This window comes from Strix aluco, chromosome 2, assembly GCF_031877795.1.
Source record: "Strix aluco isolate bStrAlu1 chromosome 2, bStrAlu1.hap1, whole genome shotgun sequence".
Lineage (NCBI taxonomy): Eukaryota > Metazoa > Chordata > Aves > Strigiformes > Strigidae > Strix > Strix aluco.
The window spans coordinates 96,265,352-96,284,029 of NC_133932.1; the positions used below are offsets into that span (position 1 = coordinate 96,265,352).

Here is an 18,678-nt window from a genome sequence, read left to right on the forward strand (position 1 = left end):
TATCCAAGCTTTAAAAAGATAAAGGGGAAAGACAGAGATATGAAAGGGAATCTAAGCACTGATCCCTGTAAATCCATCTGAAAATAACAACTTTCTGGCATATGTCAGAACAAACTTTGCCAGGAAAAAAATATGGCACTTCCAAGCGATTCCTAATATTACGTTTTCCGATTCTAAGGTGTCCTCCCTGGGAGGGAGGATTTTCCTTGCTCATGCAACCTGAGTCTGCCCAAGCCCAGTTGCTGGGCAGAGGGAGATGGGTACCTTGTTAGTCTTTGCTGTGGACCCCTGCGGCACCCTCCTGCTGCTGCTAGGACTAAAAGCAATCTAATCTAACCTGTCTAGACAAGGCTTTGCTCTGGTCTGATCCCTCTCTTTGGAGTTGCTTGTGACATCCAGAAATTTGACAAGGAAAGCAATTATTGATCAGTCTGAGGTGTGTTTTGCTGTGATAATTGTCTAAGCATGACTGAGTGATGCTCCTATAGATAGGTGCTTACTTATTTCCTAAGGCATGTCGTCCTCAGAGTGACAGAAACATTGATAAGGAAGAGGACAAAATGACTAACTTTGATGGAGTTTGTGTTGAAACATCTGCTGCTTGTCAACATGGGAGGCAGAAACAGTGATTTATTAGTAGTAAAAAAGGAAAACCAATGAAACTGTGTCTTGTTCTTCCCCTAAACTATTTTCTGACTATGAATGCCCAGAAATTTCCCATGAAGAGAAAGTACACCATTATCTGTATATTTTTACTTTGCTTACATTATAACTTAACACATACATGATAACACATTATTTACTTTAAGGCTTCGAGTAACTTCTGCCTCTTAAGGAACCTAGCCAATAAAGTCACTGAATGGAATAGTGAAAATCTATGAAGAAGTCAAATTATGGTCATTCAGATTTTTTTCCTCTTGTCTAGAATCTGAATATTTTTAGGGTATTGAACAGCATGTAAATGAATGCGAAGATATTTGGTGACATTTCCTATTCCCTGAATGCATATCAAACACAGACCTGTAATTTTCCCCCATTGTTTTAATGCAAGTAATTTTATATGGATTAATCATTTCTTTTGGGCTTAGCTCTGCATGGGCACTCTGCAGAATTCTGGCTTCCATATCAAGAGGAGCTCTGAGAGGAATTAGCCTTCAGAAAGCCAAAATTATATCAAAGTACTTCCCCAGAGCATGGTGGCATGTACAGAGTCGGGGTACTGCTGCCCATAGGAGGAAGACACACACCTTCTCTTTTATGGCTCTCAAGACCCGAAAAACAAAGATTCTTTGAGAATCACAGCCGTGCCACTGGGGCAGGGAAAAGCAACACAGTGCAGAAATCTGTGCTCTTCCCTTCAGTGCATATGCAAGGTAAATAGATGGGCATAATCTGCTAAACGAAAGGGTGTAGCTCTTGCAATACTTCTACCATCAGAATGCAAAACATACCACCCCAAAATATAAAACCTCAAAACCATAGATCCCTTGGTTTAACCGGAATGTTAAGAAAAGCAGAAGTGTTATAAATAGGAAGCGATCATAACAGCACAATGCTTTTAAACAGAAATTAGTCATCTGTCTGCCTGCCTATCTGTAATTTAAAGAATGAAGCTATGTCTATGTCAAACGAGTATTTCTTTCCCCAGAGGATATAGAGTTTAATCAAGCTTCACTACCTTAGTAACCTTTTGTAAATGGCGAGGCATGACTGACATCAGAGTAGGACTGAAAAACAGAAGATATTTAGGTTCAAATCTGGATGTAAAGATGTCAGTCTCACTAATGCAAGTTAGCGTGAGTATATATATTGATTTAAATTGAGCATTTTCTATTTTCTGTGGAAGCAAGGAGCAGGTCAGAAGTTGAAAGCAGAAAAACAAAGTAAATGCCTGAAGGACGTCTCATTCCATGCTTTGGGTCTCATTCTGATCCTGTCAACATTGCATCAGCATAACTCCATCAATCAGATTTACATTACTGTTTTGATGGAAATGAAAATGCTTTAGTAAAGCTTTCTTCAGACATTGTTTTATCTGAAAACCTTTAGACCTCCGTTCTTTTCCTATCTTTTTCCTTCTACCGTTTTTAAACAATAAAGCATCAGTAAGACATCAGGTTATTTGCAGGTCTTGGAATATTTTCACCTTACACAAAAGTACACTGGTTGGAATCTGCTCCTATATTCTGATTCATCAGCTACTTCATCAGCTAGCAAATAACATGAGGGTAGCAAAGAACAAAACATCTTTTTCTTTTTGTGCCACGTACAATTACATCTCTTTTAATTGGCCCAATAATTGCATTTTAAATGGCACTTGTTTATTACTCTCTTTTTGCCATATCCAAATTGATTTTTATTGTTTTACTAAATAGTTACTAAAGCCCTGTGAGGGAGAAGAAAACCCCCCACACTTTTAAGCAAACAATTCAAGTCTGTACATTAATATGTACCTTTAAATATACAGCAATAATTAATGGGAGTTCGGCACCTTGCTGTATTGTACAGTGACAGGGATTAAACACTGGCACTGCAAAATGCCATTTTTCAGCTTGTGCATTTGTAGACCCTTCAGAGCCATGAACTGACATTTGCAATCTTTGTCAGTCAAAAAAAATGGCAAATTCAGTTAAATTTAATTCTGCCATTCAAATGGAATGAAGGTCGTCACCTGCCCCTTTTTGTGATTTGATTATCCAGGGCCTGAGTTTATTTTCCTGAAGAAAGACACATTAAAAGGGCCCAATTCTGCAACTATTCCCCTACCTCAGCAATTCGATTGGCTTAAATTATTCATCATTAACTGACTTAGTCATTGCTGTTTATTTAAGAGTACATATTAATATATAGTCCTGAACTGTTTGGTTAAGTGTTTTTCCTTTCCTAGAGCACTCACAACCATTCTGAAAAACAATTAAAAACATTTTGAAATTATGAAACCAAGTGTAATAAATATAATTTATAATTCAATTACCTGTTTTTTTCAAATGCTGTAGTTATGTATGGTTTACAATACCCGAAGTATTTTTATTGACTTCATTTGAACTACTCATGTAAATAAAGACTCCAGGTTCACTGCTTACACCCAAGAAGAGAAGGAAACTCTGAAGCAAGCTCCTGAAATCCAAACCATTAGATGTATAAAGTCTGGACAAAAGCAGCATGGTTGTAAGGAGAAACATGCTTGTAAGGACACGCAAAAAACACAGGCTCCACAATCCTCTCTGTATGCTGCTCCCACCTTTGTGGCATTCACGTCTCTTGTCTTCATAGACTCCCTGAAGTTTTGGGGGTTAGAAGCACAGCAAATAATAAGCATCACTTTTTGGCCCAGTACTTCTTTAAGAAGTGGATTTCCTGAGGTTCCCATAAGACTGAATTGTGGCAGAAGCCCGAGTCAAGGACAGAGCAATGCCAGTGCTAGTCTGAGCAGAGCAAATGTCTGCCCTGTGGAGGGGGGCTACTTCATGGATTAATTACTATCCATAACAGGGGGAGTCCTCACTTCTCACTTGCCACACGGAACTCCAAACTTCTCTTTCCGGGGACAACAACATCAGGAACACCCTGAAAGATCTCAGCAGAACTGGCAATTTGGCTTTGAAGATTTCATATTGGAGAAGGGACCAAGGCTGTATTTGCTAATGATTTAAGCAACATTTAAGAAACAAGGCCTCCAGGGATAACATTAAGGATTGCTAAATAGCTAGCATGTAACCTGCTATTTGAACACACAAGTGAATGTTTATAATGCATTTTTTCACTATGCTGGACTGAAGGAGACATGCTATAGGTGCACCATAGGTCAGGTTCCAGTGTTGCAGTGAGATAGCATGAAGTAAAAGAGTTCATTCATTAGCATATGAATCAGTTCTCCATAGAAAGTGGTAGAACTGCAGGAGAGGAAAAGCCATTTTGCTTTAATAATAACAGCCTGTAAGAGGCAATCCCAGGTACAAAATGATCAAGTGACCAGAGCCAGTTCAGTGAAGAATGATAGCATTTTATGCTCAACACTTCAAGATTAAAGTCTTTAGTTAGCTAAGCATAATGCGAATCAGTTTCATGTATAATGTATTGTGTGAGCCTGTAGCTGGTATGATACAATGTAAGCAATTCCATTTAGTGCAATTTGACTATAGCTAGTACAGAATAATTGGAGTCAGTTTCTAGCATGCTAGAATCTGAGTCAAATATGATATGGAAAAGAATTTGATACATAATAATATGGAGGCGAAGATAACAAGCAATGATGTGGATGAATAGTTAATATGCTGTAATACAGAAGTCATTTTAATAGGTTATGATGTGATTAGGAGTCCAGTGTTCTTATATGCAGACAAAAGCCTAATAGATCACAGTAAAGAAAGGAGACTATTAAGGAACAGTATAAATGATGGTACATAGCTGCATTTGAGCAGAGCATAACATCAAATACTGCAGTTTTCTCAAATATAAGAGTGAGCAAATAAACATTTACTGGAGGATAAAACATGGCTACTCAAGTGAACATGGGAAATGTTTCAGAGCATTTCCTCACATTTCAGGGGCAGTGTAATGCTGCACTGGGTGATTCCAACTCCTGCTCAGGAACTCAGCCCTTTCTATTAATTTTCTCCCATTATTAGAAGCAGTTGTGACAGTTCTAGCCCCTTTGGCACTCTGGGCCTCAATTTTACAAGGTGTTGTGCAAACACTACGATCCGAAGACCTGCCTCTTACATGGGGTTGATAACGTACGATTAGTTAAAGCACTACATTTTAAAGCAAGCATGCAAACATGACAGATCTGCACGTAAACATCTTTTGCTTTCTGAACTTCAGAAAACAGCAAAAATACGCTATTATTGTGACTTGTGACCATACTGAGTTTAAATCCAACAGCCACAAGTTCATTGAAATTTTTTTTTCCTCTTCCTAACTTTTCATGAGGCTAAACCTGTGTACATGAGAAAAGCTCATTTATGAGTATGTGCTAATCAGTTCTGACTACAAGTTAAAGTCATCCCTGAGCAAACAGAAAACTATTCAGCTTAGCAATAAAGTTAAATAATTATTACCAGGCTATGTGATGTGACTACAATGTGACATTGAAATGACTATGGTGTGATTAGAATAAGAATGTTATATGCCTGTGATGTTACCAGAACGAGGCTATAAAACGTCTGTATTGCCATACTGCTGTGATATGACTAGTGTCAGGAAAAATGTGTGCATTATTAACGCATACATAAACATGCCGTATTTCAGAGGCAGACTGCATTACACAGAATGCTAGTAGTTCTAATTATCTTCTTTATTAATGGCTGTTCTGCTTTGTATTTTAAAAGACGGAAGAAATGTGTACTTAATTCATTCACAGAGTTCTTTTTCTAAGTGGTTTGGCAGTGAGGTTGCTCCTTCATGTCACTTGTTTGACTTTCAATGCTGGGGCTCTAGTCATCCTTTCAGTATTACATAATGAACATTTTTCTTAAACTATTATTAGATTCAGTTCCGTTTGCTACCACTACTTGATGTCATCAAAACCAGGATCAATTTTTTTCTGTGTGTATCTGTAACAGGAGTCTTTTGGACACAAATACAAAGCACAGCAGAACTAAGAGTGTTTAATCTTTACACATCATAGGATTACAGGACGTGCAACGTTCACGACAGTGTCTGCATCCATATGACTGGCAAAGATACGTACATTTATTAGCATGTACCACAGAATACCAAGCCATGCAAATTACTGACCTCTGACAGATACAAGCAGTTTCCACCATCAGTTAACGGTGTGTCGTATGTGCAGATGCATATGGGAGACTAAAGGTAGGAGCCTGCATCTGAAAATGTAAAATCTTCAAGGTAGGAACTCAGATCTCCAGCTGGCCAATGCTATCAACTGAAAATGTGTAAATTATCTATAGTACCGCATCCAGAAAAAGTCAAATGCTGATGTTATCTTTGCTTTTTGTTTTTGTATGCACATATATTTGAAAGGCTTAACCAGAAACAGCAGCCAGGGTGGCCATGTACCTGGGCGTACTAAATTGGATAGGTACTGTGTCATACGGCTTGCAAGTTCAAGCTGAGAAAAGCTAGCAATAAAAGCGCCGCCAAATGAAGGTTCATTCATGCTTCAGACAACGTTGAAAAAGGCACTACATATAATGCACTATATATAATGCACTATAATCATCTTCTTGTCACACTTCTGAGGTCACTCGTATCGTAATACATTGGCATTTTATTATTACACTGTCTTCCAGGCTGGTGATGCTTCTTTGTGGCTAGCTGGATAATCTACCTGTGTCATTTACGGGGAAGGCGAAATGATCACTTTTATTATTTATCAAACCACAGAGAGGAATGTTTTCCAGTTCAATGTTTAAGCAGACAAAACCCAAAGCAGCAGAGCAGCTCCCTCCCTCCTCAGCAAGTATCTCGGCTGACCCTTCGGGAAGGGGAAGGAGAAAGGTGTGCAGGCGTAAATGGGAGCCGAGACAGGGCTGGAGTCAGAGCAGCGTGAATTATAGATGAAAAGGCATGGATTAAACATAAAGTCGAACCGCGCGGAGGAGGGCCGCGGCAGGGTGTTTCCTCCGGCGCGGCGCCGGGCGGCGGCCCCGCGGGGGGCCGCGGAGGCTGCGCGGCCACCAGCGCTCCGCGCCGCACTCTCAACCGCACCGCGGCCGGCGGCGCTTCCCGCTCCCCCGCGCAACGGGGACCGAGCGCGCTCTGAGCACACCGCCTCCCCCCCAAAAAAAAACCCCAAACCAACAAACCCACCGCCAACCCAAACCCACACCGCATCCTTATTTTTTCCGGATTGCCTCGGGGCTACTCGCAAGCCCGATGATCCTTTCTGCCCCCTCCGCGCCCACCGGGGCGGCCCCGACCCCTGCTGCGCTCCCCCCCGCCGACCGCGGAGCTCCCGCCCGCCGGGTGGCCGCGACCCCCCGCCCCGCGCCTGCTTCCGCGCCCGCGTCCGTCCGTCCCCCGCCCGCCGCGGCGCGGCCCCGCGCACCCCGCCGATCCCTTCCGCGCGGCGCGGAGACGCTGCGCCGCCCGGCCGCCCCCGCCGCCCGGCCGGCCCGGGGAGCGACGTGCCCGGCGGCCAATGCCAGGGCCGCGCTCCGCCATCCACCGCCCCCGCCGGCGCGGGCCAATGCGGTGCGGCGGGAGGGGGGGCTTAGCGCCGCTCACACCCTCCCCCTGGGCTTATTGAGAGTTATATCAAGAATTTCAGTTCAGAGAGAGAGAAGGAGAGAGCGTGTGTGAGGGAGAGAGGCTGGGAGGGAGGAGGGAAAGCGCCGTCGCTTCCTCCCGTCACTAAAGCAATAACCTATTAGGATTTTTTTTTTTTTTTTTTTTTTTTCCCCCGTGGGCAACTATCACCCCAGAGATAAAGAGGGAGAGAGAAGAACCGCCAGACCAACTCTTGTCATTTCCAGTAAGAAGTTGCAGACTTCATGTAGCTGCCTCTGCTCTTCTGAGAGAGGGATGGAAATTGTGTGCAGTGCAGAGTGGAAAATACCCCCGGTCTAAAGAAGTGCACCGGATTTTTGCTTGCTGTTTGTTTGGGTTGTTGCGTGCACGTTAAACACCCGAAGGATCGCCGCCTAATAGAAACGAAACGTGGAGAGGATGACTAACGACAGAACTGTGAATTTCTTCCCTGGAGTTGCTGATTTGCCACCCCGAAGCAACACATATCTCAAGGAGGAAGCATTTGCCTGCTGCTGATTTCTCCAAAACTGGTGGTTTACCAGATGCATTGTGCTGTATCTGCTGGAACAGATCATTGCTTAGCTGCAGCAGATCGTCAAAGGTAGACAACCAACGTAAGTGCAAAGTTACCCATACACTGTGATGCATTTCGTTTAAAGAGGGGGAAAAAAAAAAAAAAAAAAGCCAACACGCAGTATATTTATCTAGGGAAAGAATCAGTGTTTCGGATTCAGTTGATGTTGGTGGCAAAGGCTCACCTACTCGCTGTCTCTGCATCCCTACCTGCATCACTCTGCTGGAAGTAATCACGGGCATCAGCTATCGTGCAGCTTAATGCAGATAAGATTAGTGCTTAGGGGCTGCCCGGTTCCGCCAAACTGTAGGTGCTGGCAGCCTTGTACCCGGATAATTCGCGGTTAGCAGAGCATGCAAACAGAAGTCTGTCTGTCGCTTTCTTTTTTTTTCACCTGCATTATTAGTCTGCAGTATTTATGTGTGGCAGCTGCTAATAACATCCTGAAGGGAGACCAGTGTCAATGGGCAAAGGCTGCACCTTTTTTCCTCCTCTCGTCATCAGAAAATACATTCCCCCCCGCCCCCCCCCCCCTCCCCCCCCCCATCTGTAAACATGCTGGCTGCTCCTAAGTTGCATTTGGAATTTCCAGCCTCCTGATTTAGACTGTGTTTAAAAACAAACAAAGAAAGTTTAAGGGTATTAAACAGAAGGAGAAGTATCCAACATCTGGAGAGGAAACGTTGAGCTGAGAGTGTAAGAAACTGTAAGTCCTGTTATTGTCTCATCAGTTAACAGGGATGTGAAGTAGCCAGTGACGACTGCTGCAGCAGCGGCATGTCCGGGTGGTTATTTCCCAGTACCATAGCTATAGAGGGGGATGCAAGGCACAAGGAACAGAGAAAAATCTGTTTTTCAAGAGCTAAAAAATACGTGGAAGCAAACAACAAATTACATTTGGCAGCTGACATAGCAGTTAGAATCCAGAAGTAGTGCGGGAAGATTTTTTACTTGCACCAAATGACTGGGTGGAGGAGGGTAGAGGGGGAATGCACGTTACGGATTACACGGTCTACCAAGAAATTATTCAGAAAGTACGTGTTGAAACGGCAGCTACCCTTAATCCTGCAAGTAGTTATTTCCATTCTCACTCTGTGCAAATGCAGCTGACGGGATATTGGTGCATTTGTCCAGAGGGGTTGCTTGTAAAAGGGAGCAGTAGGAAAATGTACTGCTGCAAGCGTGTATTGCAAAAACAAGTAGTAGTTGGAGATTGTGGATTTGTCATGCCTAAAAAACCAATAATGCTGTTCTGTGTGGTTGTGTTGACAGTGCTGTCTCCAAATAAGAAATGAGATGTAATGCATCCTGCAGTCCATGCATGCCTCCTCTTGCAAATCGCGCATCATTCCTCTGTGGAAACCTTTAAGTCCTAAAATCTGGGAAAAAAGAATAAAAACATTATCATGGACCTGAGGGATTTTTACCTGTTGGCCGCTTTGATTGCCTGTTTAAGGCTGGATTCTGCTATAGCTCAAGAACTTATTTACACTATTAGAGAGGAGCTGCCTGAAAACGTACCCATAGGGAACATACCAAAGGACCTGAACATTTCTCACATCAATGCTGCCACAGGGACCAGTGCCAGCCTTGTCTACAGACTGGTGTCTAAAGCAGGGGATGCCCCTCTGGTCAAAGTGTCCAGTACCACTGGGGAAATCTTTACGACATCCAACAGAATAGACAGAGAAAAACTCTGTGCTGGAGCTTCCTATGCAGAAGAAAACGAGTGTTTCTTTGAACTTGAAGTGGTGATTCTCCCCAATGACTTTTTTAGGCTGATCAAAATAAAAATAATTGTAAAGGATACTAATGACAATGCACCTATGTTTCCATCCCCTGTCATCAATATCTCCATCCCAGAAAACACTCTGATCAACAGTCGTTTTCCAATCCCATCAGCAACAGATCCTGACACAGGTTTCAACGGTGTGCAGCACTACGAGTTGTTAAATGGGCAGAGTGTCTTTGGACTGGATATTGTAGAAACTCCAGAAGGAGAGAAATGGCCGCAGCTGATCGTGCAGCAGAACTTGGACAGAGAGCAAAAGGACACTTACGTGATGAAAATCAAAGTGGAGGATGGAGGTACCCCCCAGAAATCCAGCACAGCCATCCTGCAAGTCACAGTAAGTGATGTCAATGATAACAGGCCAGTGTTTAAAGAGAGTCAGGTAGAGGTTCATATACCAGAGAATGCCCCTGTAGGCACTTCTGTAATTCAGCTTCATGCTACAGATGCAGATATAGGCAGCAATGCAGAAATCAGATATATTTTTGGTGCCCAAGTCGCCCCTGCAACCAAAAGATTTTTTGCTTTAAACAACACTACAGGGCTGATTACAGTTCAGAGGTCCTTAGATCGAGAAGAGACTGCTATCCACAAAGTGACAGTGCTGGCTAGTGATGGTAGCTCTACACCGGCTCGGGCAACTGTTACCATCAATGTCACTGACGTAAATGATAACCCTCCTAACATAGACCTCAGGTACATAATAAGTCCCATCAATGGCACAGTGTACTTATCTGAGAAAGATCCCATCAATACAAAGATTGCCCTAATTACAGTTTCAGATAAGGACACTGATGTGAATGGCAAAGTGATATGTTTCATTGAGAGAGAGGTCCCCTTCCACTTGAAGGCGGTTTACGACAACCAGTATTTGTTAGAGACCTCTTCCTTGTTGGACTATGAGGGCACCAAAGAATTCAGCTTTAAAATTGTTGCTTCTGATTCTGGCAAGCCCAGTTTGAACCAGACTGCCCTGGTAAGAGTTAAACTGGAGGATGAAAATGACAACCCTCCGATTTTCAGCCAGCCTGTAATTGAGCTGTCAGTTTCTGAAAACAACCGTCGTGGTCTATACTTAACAACTATTAGTGCCACAGATGAAGACAGTGGGAAAAATGCAGACATTGTTTATCAGCTTGGCCCTAATGCCTCCTTTTTCGATCTGGATCGAAAGACAGGAGTTTTGACAGCCTCCAGAGTTTTTGACAGAGAAGAGCAGGAACGTTTCATTTTCACTGTTACAGCCCGAGACAATGGCACCCCTCCTTTGCAGAGTCAAGCAGCTGTAATTGTTACTGTCTTGGACGAAAATGACAACAGTCCCAAATTTACTCATAATCACTTCCAGTTTTTCGTATCGGAGAACTTACCAAAGTATAGCACAGTGGGGGTGATCACGGTGACCGATGCCGATGCTGGGGAAAATAAAGCAGTGACCCTTTCAATCCTGAATGACAATGAAAACTTTGTGCTGGATCCATACTCTGGAGTTATAAAGTCCAATGTTTCTTTTGATCGAGAACAACAGAGCTCCTATACCTTTGATGTTAAGGCAGTGGATGGAGGGCAACCTCCTCGCTCTTCTACAGCGAAAGTAACCATAAACGTCATGGATGTTAACGATAACAGCCCTGTTGTCATCTACCCACCTTCTAATACTTCTTTTAAGCTAGTGCCACTCTCAGCAATTCCAGGATCGGTGGTAGCTGAAGTCTTTGCTGTGGATATAGACACTGGAATGAACGCCGAGCTTAAGTACACAATCGTAAGTGGAAATAACAAGGGTTTGTTTCGGATTGATCCAGTGACAGGTAATATCACTCTGGAAGAAAAACCAACTCCTAATGATGTGGGGCTGCATCGCTTAGTTGTCAACATCAGTGATCTGGGTTATCCCAAATCCCTTCATACTCTTGTGCTTGTATTTTTGTATGTAAATGATACTGCTGGAAATGCCTCTTATATTTATGACTTGATACGCAGGACTATGGAAACGCCTTTGGACCGGACCATAGGAGACAGTAGCCAACCCTACCAAAATGAGGACTATCTCACGATCATGATCGCCATTGTGGCAGGTGCCATGGTTGTCATAGTGGTGATATTTGTCACGGTTCTTGTTCGTTGTCGACATGCATCCAGATTCAAAGCCGCCCAGAGGAGCAAGCAAGGTGCTGAGTGGATGTCTCCCAATCAGGAGAACAAGCAAAACAAGAAAAAGAAAAGGAAGAAAAGGAAATCTCCGAAGAGCTCTCTTTTGAACTTTGTGACCATTGAGGAGTCTAAACCTGATGATGCAGTTCACGAACCTATCAACGGGACAATAAGCCTTCCAGCGGAGCTGGAGGAACAAAGTATAGGAAGATTTGATTGGGGCACAGCACCACCAACAACCTTTAAGCCTAACAGTCCTGATCTTGCCAAGCATTACAAATCTGCCTCTCCGCAGTCTGCTTTTCATCTCAAACCTGACACTCCAGTTTCAGTGAAAAAGCACCATGTGATTCAGGAACTCCCGTTGGACAACACCTTTGTTGGTGGTTGTGACACCCTTTCCAAACGCTCTTCCACTAGTTCAGATCACTTCAGTGCCTCAGAGTGCAGTTCCCAAGGAGGCTTCAAGACAAAGGGCCCCTTACACACCAGACAGGTAAACGAGCACTTTTACTGGTCTATAAGTACTGCATACAAGTGCCCGATCAACCAGTATTAAAAGTGCCACTATGTTGTGGGGTTTTTTTTTTTGTTTCAGTCTAATTTAATTTTATTCTATTACGGGGGGAACAAAAAAAAAAAAGCAAAACAAACAACAAACAAAAAAACTTGACCCCTTTATCATTTATCTGGGGCTTAACCATGTATTTGCAGAATGCCTCTGATACTTTGTGTTTTGAAGAACACTGATTGTTAAAGGACTGTTATGCATCTGTGCATGGGCACATACATGTGCATAAACAAAACTGAAAAAAACCCTTTTTTTTTCTCCCCGGTATTTGACTGTCCAAATGTAAAAGTTATAGAAGAAGAAAAACTGTTTCCTTATATGCCAAATTTCAATCAGAAAATTTGACTGTTTCAAGACTGAAGGGATATGTACATTCAGTTTCAAATTTCAGAGTGAGTTGGCTTGAGTTTCCTTCACAGCTCAAGCTGATTTGGAACTTTGCTAAGTTAGTGTTACTAAAGGGGTTAATTTTTTTCCGAACAGACAGCCAAATTTCCAAGCTACTTCATCTGTGAAGCACGTGGTTTGTTGGTAGGATATAACTAAGCCATACGGAAGTCTTCCTCTGTTTTGAGTTCAAAATGATTTTGTTGTAATAGATGAAAGTTCATATCGCATAGACAGTTTGTTGCATATTTTAAAAAACGGCCAAAGCATACTTTTGAAAGGAATGCGTTCTCTGAATACATCTGAATTATGCAGAAAAAAAGTCAGCCCATTGTAAATATTTTCTCATCTTGGTAATGCATAAGTGATCTGTCATAACTCATTTTAAACTGTGAAATACGCCATATGAAGAGGGATTAGAAGGCTGAGAAACTCATATTTCAACCAAATCCAGCATTACTTTTTCTTAGGTCTAATAATTCCTTGCTAATAAAGATTTAAATGCGGCGCTGTCTAATTTATTTTATCGGTGCTTGCCGGTGGCCGCTGCAGTGGCGTCTCGGCGCGGCCTGTAGATGGCGCTAAGGCACCACGCCGCGCGCGCTGGCCCGGCGCCAGCCCTGCAGTAGCTGGGAGGAGGGGGGAGGGAAGGATCAAGCTGATATTACAGCCAAAGAACCTTTTATTTAATGATGGTTGCACCGGAGTGGTCAGTAGTTAAGTTTGCGTGTTTGCAAGGCAGCTTCCTTAGCGGTTCGCTTTCACTGCACCGACTTCGTAGGTGTTAGGAGTCGCGTTCGTATTCCTGCTGGCGCTGTACCCTCCAAGCGGTGGTGATTTGTCTGAATTTATTAGGGATATGAATCCTAGAGAATCAAGTGAGACACATTTAGGCTTGTCTTTGCAAAAAGATTTTGACAGTAGCCAAGTTTAGGATAAAGTCATCCTCTTGCTGTTGCATTAGCCTTATCTGAGATGAATGTGACGTTCCCAGAACTGTGTCTTGACTTTGGGTGTCTGTAAGGTGTCACACTAACAAGATGCTAAGAATAAAACAAGCACTTTTGAGGCAGTTCTGCTAAAGTAACTGCTCTAAAACAACTCGTACTTAAGAGACACTGAAAACATCACAGAAGATTCTCACAAAACCTTAACCTTTCGAAGGACTTTAAAGAAGGGTATACTCGGAGCCGTCTTCAGGCTGTTACACAGCACCATACACGTACTGTCAGCATAAGTTAAAAAAAGTACCAATTTAAAAAAAAAAACTCAACAAATTTATAGAAGAGCTGTGCACAATCTGTGGTTACTTGTCTGAAGTTTTCTCCCCAGTTTTGGTTACAAAATGTAACACCCCCAACCCACACATTCCTTTTCTGTTCTGAGATGTTGTTAATTTAGTTTAAATTAGCTTTATCGAACTCTATTAGAAAACTCAGACTTAATCTCCCACAGTGTCTAGAGGCAGTTAAGACCCAAAAAATTACTTAACTGACAGAATGTATAAGCTCCGCACAGTGAAATTGAGGAGGGGGTCACCAAACAAAACCTACTGGCAGTATTTTCAGTTACCTGTGTTCATTACATTAACTACACCGCTTTCAGTTTAGTAATAGCATCAGTCATTATACCTGTATATGGACCTGATGCAAATTCCACTGAAGTCTTACTGAATCCTTTTTGAAATTAGCAGATACTCATATCACGTAAATTGGATTGCTCCCTGCAAAAGCTGTAATATGTAACTGAAAATATAACTCCTTCTTAGGTAGACAGTTATCTAAACTGAGCTTGTGTATTTTTATTCTGTGGGGAAGGAGATAGTGTCTTTTTTTTCCCAATGATGAGTGTTACAGGACATAACCTTTTTATGCCCTCGTGTCACTTTTGGCTGGAGGAGTATAGCCAGCATTAGCAGCCTTCCTATTATTCTGTCTGTAAATCCTGAAATTAGGATGCATTTTAGTTAATGTTCATTGGCCCAGGAGTTAAATACACTTTCATAGGTCTTTTTTTTTAGATTTGTGATAGAGTATGGCTTTTAAGCAAAGTATTCAGACTCAAAAATCCTACTGATTAGTAGCATGTGTTAATGCTATGGTATCTGAAAAACATTTTAAAAAATTCGTTTAGGAAGAGATACTTAGTTCTTTGCCACTGTACTGTTTTCTAGAGGTTTAACAAAATTTCTTTGTATCTAATGTTAGAAGTTGTATTAAGTTGCCTATATATTTGGCAAGTTTTCTTTATGTGGTTTGCAAAGGGTGTGGGAATTGTTGGGAAGGATGTCAAGATAGGGAAAGAAGAAAACCAGGATTAATATATATGTAAGAAATACTAGCAGCCTCCATTTTTACTTACAGTTTCTTTCAGTCCAAGGTAAATACACATGCAATGTATCTTGCAGATACATTAATATTTATAGAGAGCTGAGACCTAAGTCCACACTTGGACTTCATGCAAGCAAAATCCTGTTACTTTTAATGGGAGCTTGGCCCTAGAAATCTGTTAGAACTGGGTCCTAAGTCAGAAAGCTTTTAGAATTCAAAAATAGATTGTTCAGTACGAATTTCTTAGTATTTTTTTGCTGGGAAATTTCTGTGCAATCATCAATACATTTAGTGGAAATTCTGTGGTTAAGTCTTCACATGTCACTTTGAATTGCACAGGCTGATGTTTCAGAAGTACCCAGTATAAAAACCAAAGCCTTCTTCAAGTGCCTATCTTGCAGTAAACCTGGTGGATGCTCTGAAAAGAGCATTTTTGAATACTTGAACTTGGGATTGTTCTAAATGCTAATTCACATAATGAGGAATATGGAAAGGATGTTGCACACCACCAGCTTTATAGCTAAGCTTCCAAAATCAGTGTTATGACTCATAAAGAATACTGAAATCTATGCAGGCTTCTCAATCAGTGTTCTTTTCAGTATTTGATTGAACTTTAAAATGCTGATCAAATTAGTAAGTCACTACACCAAACAGCTATATAGAAATACAGTAGAAGACGACATGTTGTATTCTTCTATGTGAAAGGCGTCTTATAAGAAGCAAATAAACAGACAAAAACCTCCTACTCAGTGTCATTAGATTAACAATAGATTAAATAATAAAAGAAATTAGGGCCAATTTACCATGGTTATCCCAGTTTTAAATTATAACAACTTCATTTAATCAGATTTGAAGTACAACAGTGACAAATAGCACAGCTTTAAAAATGTGTATCAGTATGGGTTATGAGCAAAACCTTCAGTCTTCATTCCTAATCAGATAGCATATAGGCATGTGCTTAACTTTCATTTAAAGTGGTGGGACTGAAGCAGATCCTTAAAGCCCAAATTACTTCAGATGTCTTCAAGAAAGACAGCCGTAAGCACACTCTAAGCACTTTTCTGAATCAAGATGATAATTTATAAATTTTGGAAACATGCACAGTTCTAGCAGCTTCTGGAAAACTAAATACATGTTAACGCTGTCCTTTTATTTCTGTGCTCTGATGGCAGAAATTAAGGATTTGGGGCTTGACTGACACATTAAATGCATTCCATACTAAGGTATATGTTTAATCATATAGTCAATAACATAAGCTCTGTGGAGGTTGCTTTACTCCTTTTTCAGTCAATGGGCTTCTTGCCTGATCAAGGAATGAGTAGCCAGGCTCCCGCTGATCAATGCACATCACTTAAGCTTTCTGTGGCAAATGTAATTGATGTTATCTTGCTCTGGAGTGTTTAAATTTGTAACTTTAGGGTTTATGTAAGAGAAAAGAAAAGCTGAAAACATTAATGACTTAAATTGATACGCTGAGAGTGGCAATTTCAAGGTGCATAAGTTGATGGAAATCTGCATTGGAACAGCAGTGCAGAGTCTATGTCACCTGCAAATATTAAAATTCTGTAACCGTAGCATTCCGTAATTCTGTACGCGGTATTATTTTTAGTGGTCTTGCTTTACCACTGAGTATAAAAAAAATTCAATTCTGTTGTTTCTTTTTTATGCTTAATTTATTTTTTGTGTTAGCATGGATATTAGTCTTGGGTGAGGACTAGTCACCTGGAAGAACGTCTGCATGTAAAATTAAACTGTTTTCTAGTACTGTATATTTATATATCTATATCTATACTAAAGTATTAGAAATGGTAAAAATGTACAGTGTATTTTTTCTATCCTTGTATAGCTGAAAAATAGGTTAACAGATTTTGCTCAACTGTCTAAAGAAATTCATCTTTGAGCTGAGACCAAGCATAGAAAATTTCAGCTGAAAAGAAGAATTTTTCAGAAAGTTAAGAGCATGTGAAAACTGGGGGTTATAATGGAAATCTGAACATAACCCTAAGCTATAATACCATTTTCAATAGTGACAGTAGAAATGCTAAACTAGAGTAGGGAACATTTTGTATATACAGATACCAACAGTAAAAGCTTAGCAAGCTTCATTTCTCTTTAAACGTTTCCTATGCAAAAGATTTTTATCAGAATCACTGGGGTCTCATCTGTCCTAAATGTGCAAAGGCAAAGTTTCACAAATGCTAATAAATTTGTGCCACACATGGGAGTGAGAACCGGATCTTGAGAGTTTAATGCTATTGGAATTTTGTGATAATGTTCTTTTGTATATAGGAACAAGAGAGGATCTTTTTAGTTTCCATTTCAAATTCTCACTTCCAAAGAATCTATTCTTCTAGCACAGCAAAACCATATCAGCCACACTTTATTGACAGCAATTTTATTGTAGCTAGAGGCTTACAGTAAGCTGTTTATTGCTGTTCCCTAACTCGGTTGACAGCAATTGGGGAATTAATTTTCTTGCCCCTGATGTGCTTTCTTGGGTATAAACAACAGATGTTAAAGATATGAAAACTGTGACCCATTTACATTCAGCAAGTCTTTATGGGCACAGTCTACCTGTCTGAAGTGCAGGTTTCAAGTTCTAAGTAAGATTGCTTCATCAGTTCTAGGGTTCTTATTTTTGCAATAGCACTGCCCATATATACATATTCTATACAAGGGCAGATACATAATACCTAATGAACCAATCCTTATCTAGGCAAATTCAGTTGAAGAATAGCCGAGTTCAAGTTTCATTTATTTCAGGACATGCTGTATCTTCTTACTCTAGCATTTAATTGCATTGAACATACAGAATATAACTGACAAAACACACATATCATGTTCTGAAAGATCTAACAGGAATTACAGGTGATAACTGAACTGTTGGTATCACTTCTTCCAGAAAATATCATGGTCATCTGTAAAATCTGTACTCAGAAGTTTCCTCAGTTGCTACTTGAGTACAGCCATCTCACATACATTTTGTAATGTCTATGTCTTCACTGAAGGAAAACCAAACACACACAAAATCATGTATTTCTTCTTCTTTTATTTCTGCTTTGACTTTCCAGCCTGTGGTGAAATGTATGTAAAATGATTTATCCCAATAGACTGATGTGAGCATTTAATCAGTTCATTTCTGGTTTACATGAGATAACATTCCATTGACTGGAAAAAAGATTTCCCAGACTGTAGATAAGAAATGAATGGATGCTATCATATTTTACTGAACTTTGGGGGGAGGGGAGCATCTTTTGTTTGTTTCCATTAGTGTCTTTTAGCAAGATATTTGCCACATAAGGGGCTTTAGCATAGTACCTAACAGATTTTAAGTGCTTGTCTAGATGCAAAATGTATATAATTTTAACTGTTCCTTTGTAATTAAGATATCATACAAAAAAGTTCCTTCTAATACAGTTGCAATAATTTTGTTGTAATGGATTGTGTTCTAGTGAGCTATAAACTCTCTCTGGAAACAGAAATAGCCATTACTGACAGAAGACACCAGAAAACCATGTGTAGATTGTTCCTAGGACCTAAAGATTCAGGGAAGCATTGGGGCCACTAAAATTTTAATAGTAAATTCATATTGATCTTACTAAAAGAAATGGGACTTTCAAATCTGGGAAAGATTTGGCCTGCATTCTCAATTTAG

At 40.8% G+C, this 18,678-nt stretch overlaps 1 protein-coding gene across 8 annotated transcripts in view; it reads left to right on the forward strand.

Moving 5' to 3' along the window:
• Positions 1-7,221: 7,221 nt before the first annotated feature.
• Positions 7,222-18,678, forward strand: part of PCDH9 (protocadherin 9) — a 709,974-nt gene continuing 698,517 nt past the window's right edge. For all 8 annotated transcript variants that reach the window (XM_074815557.1, XM_074815559.1, XM_074815558.1 and 5 more), the window contains exons 1-2: positions 7,222-7,829; positions 9,062-12,231. In XM_074815557.1, the coding sequence (XP_074671658.1) occupies positions 9,196-12,231 (3,036 nt within the window). In that variant the 5' untranslated portion in view covers positions 7,222-7,829; positions 9,062-9,195. The remainder of the gene's footprint in view (positions 7,830-9,061; positions 12,232-18,678) is intronic.